This window comes from Tripterygium wilfordii, chromosome 21, assembly GCF_013401445.1.
Source record: "Tripterygium wilfordii isolate XIE 37 chromosome 21, ASM1340144v1, whole genome shotgun sequence".
Lineage (NCBI taxonomy): Eukaryota > Viridiplantae > Streptophyta > Magnoliopsida > Celastrales > Celastraceae > Tripterygium > Tripterygium wilfordii.
In genome coordinates, this window is record NC_052252.1 from 7882905 (window position 1) to 7893368 (window position 10464).

General features: G+C 35.6%; 2 protein-coding genes across 3 annotated transcripts; one reads left to right on the forward strand and one right to left on the reverse strand.

Annotated features, from left to right (window-relative positions):
- LOC119990028 lies at nt 1-1970 on the forward strand. 2 transcript variants are annotated; one of them, XR_005465932.1, is made up of 2 exons: nt 1-36; nt 418-1222. XR_005465932.1 is itself a non-coding variant. In XM_038835839.1 (2 exons), exon 2 carries the CDS (start codon nt 1370-1372, stop codon nt 1835-1837), a length of 468 nt encoding a protein of 155 aa, XP_038691767.1. In that variant the 5' UTR covers nt 1-36; nt 1272-1369; the 3' UTR covers nt 1838-1970. The 2 variants fall into 2 exon arrangements, 1 of the variants encoding a protein (XP_038691767.1); XM_038835839.1 differs by lacking the exon at nt 418-1222 and adding an exon at nt 1272-1970.
- Nucleotides 1971-4862: 2892 nt separating this feature from the next.
- On the reverse strand, nt 4863-5261 carry LOC119987847. The gene is made up of 2 exons (XM_038832748.1): nt 5174-5261; nt 4863-5077 (listed from the first exon to the last, which is right to left on the reverse strand). The coding sequence occupies exons 1-2, from the start codon at nt 5259-5261 to the stop codon at nt 4863-4865; spliced, it is 303 nt and encodes a 100-aa protein (XP_038688676.1).
- Nucleotides 5262-10464: the final 5203 nt, after the last annotated feature.

Genomic DNA, 10464 nt, shown 5'->3' on the forward strand with positions numbered 1-10464 from the left:
ACATCCGTAGTTGATCGTTGATTGCACCAATTCCTAGTAAGTGACGTTGATTGCTTTGCTTTTTGAGTTGCTTTTTGAGTACATCTACCTGAAATCATGGCTTTTCTTTACATTAGGTAGCTTTGGCTTGAAATCATAGTCTCCTTGTTTAGCATATTTGGTGGTTGTTGTTTGGGTTTATTATTTAACAGGGTAAATGTGTCATGCTTTAAGTTGTGTCGTTGTGAGCCTGGGCTCTTTTTTCTTGGTTATAGGCTCTGGCTTCTTGTCTTTCCATTTGCCCCTTTGGTTGGTCTCTTTTCACTTATATTAGATGTTTTTTCATTTCCTTCATTGCATTACAGCAGAATTGATCATAGGGTTTTTAACGAATTGTTTAGAAACTACTAAACATGTATTTTCATATAAATTATGCAGATGGATTCACAAAATAGTGGATACTTCTCTACTTTATTAAGTGGAGGATCAAGCACCAATGATCTCTTACTTACTCAAGATTATGGTGACCCTAATGCCGATGGTCCTACCATGACTAATGTCACTATTAAACCTTCCAACACTAGAAAGAGTCAAAGAGGATCCAATTTTGCAATGGAGGATGATTTGATGCTCATCTCAACGTACCTAAATACAAGCTTAGATGCGGTGCAAGGAAACCAACAAAAACTAGAAGCATATTGGGATAGGATTGAGAAATATTTCAATGAATATAAGCAATAACATAACATCTTTCGCACTAAAGGTTCGCTACAACATCGGTGGGATAAAATACATAGAGAAGTGAATAAATTCTGCAGACATTATGCAAAAATTGAAGAAAGACAACAAAGTGGCGTTACCGAGCAAGACAAGGTAAGGATAGCTTATATGGTGCTATCTTGTTTTGTTAACTGTGTTAATTCTTATGGATTATTATTTTTGTTGTATCAATTGTTTGGATTTTTGAATAATTCTGTGAGGTATGGATTTTCTAGCTTATGAGTAGCTTATGAAAGTAAGTGGACGTTATGTGGTTGTACTCTATAAACTAGATATTTCCCTCCAATTGTTGTACTCTTTAAATGAAATATTAATGCTTTGTGGTTTAGGCTTTCTTTTGCTTTGACATTTTCAGCTGTAAATGACATATACGGCTTATATTTTTGTGCTTGTAAAGTCTCCTTATTCCTTTGTTGTAAGAGGCAGCGTTGTATCTAGTCTTTTGGAATAGTGGAAACTTATGGGATCAGTTATATTTGCTAAAACCTTTGCTTATCTTTATTTTTACACAGATCATCCAAGCCCAACAAATGTTTCATAGCTTAGAAGGTCATGCATTCCATTTCTTATATTGTTGGCATGAATTGCGGCAATTCATCCCAAATGGATAATGGATCATTCTACAAGAAAGACAAAGAGCACAAAGAATGCAAGTCCACAATCTTCTCCTCCGATTACTCCTGAAGTTGTACACCTAGATGAAGATAATAGTGTGCCAAGTAGTTTTGTTGGATTAGAACGACCAGCTAGTAGAACAGCAGAGAAAGAACGCATTCGAAAAGGTAAAACACAAGCTCGTGCTACCGGGGGATCAACACCTGCTTCAATAACATTGCTACAAAAATTTGATGAAGAGAGCACAAAGAGAGATACCCGTTTCGAGCGGGCGTACATCCAACAACAAGAGTTGATTGAAATTGAGAAACAGAATTATATGCAGCAGCAAGAAATGATTGAAATTGAGAAGCATAAGGAAGAGGAGAGAATCATGAATACTGACACTACCAATATGCCACCGAGTTTAGCACGATATTATGAGAGTCGCAAGGCATCAATATTAGCAAAAATGAGCCTTTGACCTTTGATTGTGAACTTGTAGCTAGTTTCTTTTTGCCATGTGGTATGTAAGTATGTGGTAATATTTGTGAAGTTTTAATTTGGATGGCAATGCCCTGATCGAACAGAATTTGGTGATATTTGATGTGCTTTAGATGTTATTTTAAGCATTTCAATGGATTTGTCTTATTTGCTGTGTTTGGATCGATTTGTCAATCTTTAGAGGATAATTCTTTTATAGAATTATATAGAGTGGTTAAAATAGGTATGGCTCTATAAATTATAAACAAAAGTATAGTACAGACATTATAATTAGACATAGCAATACCATTATAGATCAATAATTATACATAGTGATACCATTACAGACTGTTAATTATACATAGTGATAACATAAAATAACGATAATTATACATAGTGATACTATTACAATTAATTATACAGATAAAGGCATTGATTTAATCTCCCCCATGAAGTTGTCATAAATGTTCAATGAGATCTGCTTGCAACTAAGAGTGACTGTATCTATCTCTGATATGATAATATGTATCTATGAACTCTTGAGTTTCTCGTATACGGTCATGTGAAATCTCTGGTGCAGAAAATCCTTCTAGAATATCATAATTGAAATCGGTAGCGTAATTGTCCATCTCATCTTCCACAATCATGTTATGTAGTATTACGCATGTCACGCCCCGTTTCGGATGGGGTCGTGAGATAGAAACTACACATACAAAATTCGACGAACGTGACGCAATATTGTTGTACAATGGGCACTAACTTGCACATAAATCAATAATTGTCCTAAAGAGGACTTAGACGGCACAAAGCCCCCAAAAAACTACGATTTCATACTATCAAATAATTAACGACCTCAATGGTCAATCTCAAAAGAAAGTAGTAAAACATCCAACAAAATCAAAAACTAGACCTTGGTGGTCAATATCTCGACGGAACCAAAATAGCTCAAGTCAATGATGACGAAGAAGTATGCCAAATTTAAATAGTTTAACAAGTCTAAATCTTAATAAAGACAAGAAATATAAATTTAATAGACACAGACTACACTGCACTGTCACGTCTCCGGCAGCCGATCCTGAACATCCTCCTGACCTGAGGGGGAAAGAAGGAAAAGAAAAGAAAGGGGTGAGCGGAAGGCCTAATAGGGAAATAAAATCTAGAACAATAAACAAGAAGATAGAACTACAATACCAGAAGGAACCGTACTAGATTCGGGCCCTTATAAAGATTTACAACACTCACAGTGCCGAGAGAATATCAACACGGCACATAACAAGAATATGGATAAACAATCGCACGGTACAATAACCAATATGCATCAATGAATGCAATTTACAACATATATATACATTTAAATATTGTATAGATTTAAAACAACACGTGGAACAATTGAGGCACACCGAATGCCGAAGTACTCGTTGACCAAGTGTATACAAGTACATGTAAGGTCACAATCACACACAAGGGAGGATCCATTTAAGGAAAGTGTACTTTCAAACAACAACAAGGATATCCGGACACCTAAACCGGTAGTGGGTTGTACACACCACACCGAACAATGTGATACAACAACACAACTAACAACTGTCCACAAAACTTGGCTCAATATATGCCACATTTATAATACAATTCAAAACATTTATAATTCAACAAATGATATTATTTCTATATCATTACAATAAATTACTTTAACCACAAATTATATCTCAAACAATTTACCATAAATTAGTGACTTTGAATGAAATCACAAATTCCTCTTTAATGCATCAACAGAATTTAATACAATTAAAATCCTTTATGCAATATCTTTGTTTCAAAAACCCATTATAAAATATGATAAGTGTAAAATGGTCTAGACCCACAATAACGGACTAGGCCACAAGAACAAATTCATGGAGGAAGAGAAAGAATAATAGAGGCCAACAATTATCCATGGACAACAATCAAACAATTGTAGGAACAAGGAAGTTTAAGAATTTAGGAGGATCCTACAATGATTCAAACAAGGCATAAAAAGAAATTATCAAGAGGATAAAAGTTTCCCTACAATGATTAACCAAGACAAACAAATAATTATTAAAGAGATGATAGTTCCCCTACAATTAACACAAGAAATAGAAGGAATTATCAAGGAGGGTAGAAGTTCCCCTACCTTTTGTAGACACGAACTTCACAAGATTAAACAATAATCTTCAAGTGTTATCCAATGAGCCAATTACCTAATGAAAAATAACATATCATACTTAATTTATCAACCATAGCATCAATTTGAAAAAAGCCCTAAATTGATTCAAATACCAAAAAATTGTAATCTAATACTTTTTTTCAATTAAACTTGTATCTCATGAGATTATAGTTCTTACCAACTGTATAGATCTTCAAAATAGTTCCTAATAGACAAAAAGACAGAGATTTAAATGTCAAATTACCCCTTTGTTGCAAACCCAAAAAAATATGAAAGAAAGTCTCTTGGTTTGAACTCATTGAAATCAATAAGGGTTGTGGGTGGGTTTCTTACCAGAAGAAGTGGTCACCGGTGACTGGAGGTAACTGTCGGAGGAGACTAGTGATGGTGGCAAGTTTTGGTGCTAGTGGAGAGAATAGGACACGGTAGAGTAAGTAGAGAAGAAAACAATAGTGAGGGAGGGAAGGGTCAATTTCGTGGGTTTAGTGTAGCGTTTTGTATTTTTTTAAAAGACTACTATGTCCCTCCTGATTGCAGAATTTATTATTTTGCCACACTTACAGCCTTGCCACCGTACATCTAATTGAATATTCTTATGTTATATATTTTCTTTATGATATTTCTTAACTTCATGTAACTCTAAAATTCTATATGGCTCAATGAATAATACTACTAAGGAGACTTACCCGTTTTAACAGACCCACAAAATACGGGGTATTACAACGCATGCAATCATAATGTTGGACAAAGTTTCAAGTTCCCAATAAATTGTCGGTCCACGGACAATAGCAAAACGTGCTTGAAGTACCCCAAATGCTCGTTCAACATCCTTGCGAGCCAATTATTGAGCTTTAACAAAGAACTGCCTTTTATTTCCTCGTGGAGCTGGAATAGTTTTAACAAACGTCGACCATGATAGATATATACCATCAGCAAGATAATATCCCATAGAATAATTGTTGTCGTTTATAGTGTAATTGATGGCAAGAGCACAACCTTCAGCGAGTTCACTAAACAAATGAGATTGATCTAGCACATTCAAATCATTAAGTGATCCTGGTAATCCAAAAAAGACATGTCATATCCAGAGATCCTGTGAAGCAACTGCTTCTAGAATAATGGTGGGTTCGTGTTCATGACATGTATACTGACCTTGCCAAGCAGCTGGACAATTCTTCCACTTCCAATGCATACAATCAATACTCCCAAATATTCCTGGAAAATCCCGTCTTTCAATCATAGCCAATTACCTGGCGACATCATTATTGTTTGGAAATCTTAAGTATTCCTCCCGAAATAAAGCAATAATCGCCCTCACAAATCTTTCGAGACTTTCAATGGCAGTGCTTTTTCCAATTGGTACATAATCATCAATAGAGTCAGCAGATGCTCCATATGCAAGCATCCTCAGTGCAATGGTTACTTTTTAAAGAAAAGACAAACAAGGAACGCCAAGGGCATCTCTTTTTTGCACAAAATATGGATCAAACCCTTCGACGGCAGATAAAATGCGGAGAACCAAAGAACAGTTCATTAGAAATCTCCTTCGAAATAAATGGGGAGGGTATATGGGTGTTTTAGTGAAATAGTCACAATAAAGTCTTTCATGACCTTCAACTCGACCACGATGAATTACTGCATGACCTAGCATAGAACCACCACATCGCACTGAATGTTCTTCTTCTTCCTCCATGACAACTGTTGAAATCATCATTGATTTCATCCTCCTCCTCGAGTAACATGTTCACTAAACGATTATGACCAGCCATAAATAATATTCAACTTTGAAAGAAGCAATAAGTGGATATGAGTGAAGATGAGAGAAAGATTGAATTTGAATGAATGTGATATATCAAATGAGCTTATTTATAGGTAAATTATATTAGTGGTAGGTGAAACTATGTGCATGTGTAAAATATTTAAGTGATGGGTGAAACTGTATACATGTTTAAAATGTTTAGGGGGTAGGGTGTATAAAATGTTTAAATTAATTAGAAAATATTTATTTAGAAATATATATATATTAATCGTATTTTAAAATTAATGTATAAATGAAGACAATATTAATATTAGCCAAAAATGTGTTACATTTGTAATAATAATTTAAAGTTGAAGGTAGTTAAAAGTAGTTATGTTGAAAAATAATAAAATATTTGAGATGATAGTAAAATAGGGGATGTGATTGGAGTTGTATTAAAATAAGGGTCCCCTAAAATAGTTTCTTTTTTGTTAAAATGGGTGAAACTGTGGGCTCAAAATGGGGATTTGGGTTGGACATGCTCTAAGACCTCAATTACTATACCAGCTTTTTTTTCCCTTCACAAAGTTTGTCATACGCAGTGACTTTAAGGACAAGTTAATATATCAACTCATCCTATTTAACTTTAATTAGATTCTGCCATGCATTCACATATGTTTCCAAAAATGATAATAATATATTTATTCCTATCTTTTATTAGTCTCCAAATCATGTCACCTCTTGAAAGTTGAAATACGCCGTGTATAAAGACCCATGATAGCACCCTCGATAGGGACCCACGATAGCACCTTCGACGGAGAAGAGATGGATTACAAAAGAAAAAATTGAAAGTTCATAGGACTAGAAAGGCAAACACAAAAAATTGGGCGTCATTATTTCCTGATTTCTTGTAGCCCTATATATCTAATGTTATTGATGTTCTTGGGGATGACCAATTGGGATTAAGGGTATAGGTTATGACATCTTTCTATGGTTGGAACAATGACAATTAGATATTGATGAGAAAAGATATTGCAAATGAGTTGCACATATATGAATAACACTATGACAAGTTATTATCTCTTTTCTCAAGCACAGTGTAACTGCTATCAAGTGTTGAATATTATATGGATATGGTAGACAGTAAGAATTGGTTGATTATGCCTGAAAAATGTAATCTCAACATGTTACATGTTTGTTCTGCTCATTTCACAAGAGCAATGCCTCACATTTTTTCACTCAAGGAACCAATGCCATTGGAGTACAAGCAAGGCATAATGGTATTCAGGTATATCAATGGCTGTCACTTTGTCAGAATGGAGGTAGCACCAGATAGTCCCACGCCTCTTATCTAAAACATATGGTCAGATCAACATCGTATAAACGCAAAAGATGCCATAAATGTTTGCTTCTAGGATTGAAGAAATTAAGACACCTTCTTCCTTGAAACCAGGCAACACTCTTGACATCCTTCAATCCTAAACGTACAGTAAAATGAAATCACACCCTAGCGATCCAGAGAGAACAAAATTGACTGTAAATTCGGCTTCCTCTTTCGATCTCGATCGCCCATGACCTCCGTGGCGGAAGCGCGTTGTAGTCCAGCTCCCAATTTTGGCTCGGGCTTAGAGACAGAAGAACCTCTCCTACTCCTTCTCAGCTCCCGATACGACTTCCATAAGTTTTGGGCCCTCTCCTTCAATGGAGATTCAGAGAAAAAAAAAAAACAAAAAAACCAAAACTCTATTTGCATGGATTTTTATCTTCCTTTTCCTTTTCCTGTTTGGCTGCTGATATGGATTTAATTGCAAGCGCACAAATCGCACAAGTAATATAAAGATGAGTAAATTATCGTTTCCACTAGGGATGTGTTGGCAAAAGAAATCAATGTCAAACTAGCTACAATTATGTAAATTGGGGAACGATTTTGCGGTTTGTTTTTGATTTTTACTAAACTAATTAAAAAGAACAAAAACAAATCAAACACAAATATGAAATCAAGGATGGAAAGCACTAGGGTACTTAACTTCACCTCACCTATCCAATTCAATTCCCTTGATTCCTTAATCCCTAATTCATCTCTCAATAATGACAATCGATTTCCCAACCTATTCAATGTTCTATTCCTAGATACATCAAACGTATTTTCAATATAAATCCCTATTATTCCTAACAATCGGATTAATATATCAAAAACCCATTACGAACAATGGAAATCATTTAGCGATTGCATAAGTCACAAACCTATATTCCTATGGTTCATGCACCCTATGTCATCTATGGTTTGAGGCAAACCCTAGATATCTCCTTCCGGTCTCAATCTAGGCAGCAAATCAATTGAATGATGGCCAAACACTCAAAAGCATTAATCACACCCATAGACAATCAAGAGATAGAGAAATTAAGAAATAAGGAAATCAAGTTTATTGAATCTTCAAGGTTTAGTTACATTAAGTCCCTAGTAGGAAATCTAGCCACTCATGGAAGCAAAATACATCATTAAACAAAGGAAATCAACCATAGAAACTAGGATAGAAAAGGAGAGAGGAAACCCCCTTGTAGATCCTCTTCTTCTCCAAGCTCCAAGGTGGCCTCCAAGCTCTCCAATGGAGGTAGCACGAAATCCAGCTCCCCAACCTCCAAGCTCTCCACCAAAACCCTATCTTATGCCCTTTTATACTTCTCCAAACTCTTATGTCGTTTCCAAAACAAGTTGGGGTCGTTTTGGCTTAGAAACACGTGAATTCGGGTCTTTTCCGCGAAACTACGCAGTGCTGTGAATAGTACTCCGATCGATCGGTAATAGTCCGATCGATCGGAAATACAATCTGTCTCGATGATATTTTTAGGTGTTTTGGCAGGTCCGATCGATCGGGAATATGGCCGATCGATCGGAAATCAGTACTAGGCTCCAAATCTTCATTTTGCACTCTTTTCCTTCCTTTCTTGCCTTGACTCCTATAATATGCAAATATAGCTTTCTTAGGCAATATTAACTCTTAATCAACTCAAAATGCAATGAACTTATGTGTAAAGGATGCACAAATGTATGTATATATTTGACACATCAAACACCCCCACACTTAACCTTTGCTCGTCCTCGAGCAAGTTGAGAATGAATAAAGGAGGGAAAGAGTATTTTCTGTTAAACTCAAATGAAAAATAAAACAACAAAGACCTACTCCAAATAAGCAACTAATCTATGCCACTTTCGTAGGGCTCACGATGACACTTAGCATGTGTCACAAGCCTTTAAACCCCTAGGTGCCCCTAGTAGGAGGAGTTGTGTCTCCTGAGGGTTTACCAGAATGATACCCACAAACACTAAACAACTTCAATGCCAAAATTAATGCCATCAACAAGAGTATAAAATGAACTCACAATTGCAACCCTATCCATACTAACAAACCAAACATTAGGGCATTCAAACCAATAAAAGCATTCCTTCAAGAATATTATCTCATCCACTTTGCTTATAAATTCAAGAAATGATGCACATAATGGATTTCACTTGATATTTGGCTTCAAAGTGACATAAACAATGGCCATGAAGTCTTCCAAGAACAATAAGAATCAAAAAGCGAATACAATGAGCATTTATTCAAACTTCATTCTTATTCATATTTTTTTTTCTTTCTTTTTCTTCTCAAAGGTGACTTGTGCAATGCTCAACCTCCTTAAGCTTTCTACATGACCCATGTAACGAGCTTTCGACCAATGACTCCCAATCCAGTTGGCTTAGGGCACTAGGTGTTAAGACACCCCAACGGATCTAATTACCCGAGTCAAAAAGGCTACGAGGTTAAACTAATCACCAAGGTACTCTAACATTCATTTCCTACCTTTTTACGCGAAACTCATTGCTTGCTAGGCAAGAGGCCCGGTTACTCAGTAGAAAACTTATGAAAGAAACCATTTATTCATAATCACAATTTTTTTTCTTCTATTTTTTTTATATATTTTTTTTCTCTTTTTTTTTTCTTTTTAATTGCTCAAGTAGTGCTACTTAGAATCAAATTGATCTCAAACAACCACAAATGTCAAAGTCAAGTCATATTTCATACCCCACAATCAAGTGTTCCATATTCACAAAAGCATAATGGACAAAACAATTTTCAAGATAGGAAAACTCAATTGGAAAGAATGTCCATAGCAAGATCCATCAATGCTTCAAGGATCACAAAATTCATCCAAATACACTCAAGAGTGACATGACATAAGGCATTTGAAGTCAAAAATTTTATTATTTAACAAAAACTAGAAACTAAACAAAAACTAGAAACCTAAATTCCCACCCCCACACTTAAAATATGCAATGTCCTCAATGCATGGAATAGGTGAAAATAGAAATAAAAAGATAGAGATAGAACAATAAAACCTGGGTTGCCTCCCAAAAGCGCTTGGTTTAAAGTCTTCAGCCCGACTTCCCATTGTGAATTCAACCGGGATCCTTGAGGGTTGTGGTGTAGACTCCCCTTGATGGCTTCTTAGGATTGATATTTGATTGCTTAGGTGCCATGAAAGGAGTATAAGCTTTCATCACCACCATTTCCTTAGGATATGCATTTTTCTTCATTTTCTTGGTCTTCCTCTTCTTCTTTTTCTTCCTCTTCTTTTTCTTCTCCTTGGGATCTTCAACTTGAGACTTTTGAACTTCAATTTCAGCTTGGGAGGCTGCCTTGAGAACTTCATGCTCAACCTTGGA

Excerpts from the sequence above, each read along its gene's own strand:
- LOC119990028 (XM_038835839.1), top strand. The coding sequence starts at position 1,370 with ATGGATCATTCTACAAGAAAGACAAAGAGCACAAAGAATGCAAGTCCA.
- LOC119987847 (XM_038832748.1), bottom strand. The coding sequence starts at position 5,261 with ATGATTGAAAGACGGGATTTTCCAGGAATATTTGGGAGTATTGATTGT. Across the intron at positions 5,078-5,173 it reads TTGTCCAGCTGCTTGGCAAG|GATCACTTAATGATTTGAAT; the intron begins GTCAGTATACAT and ends TTGGATTACCAG.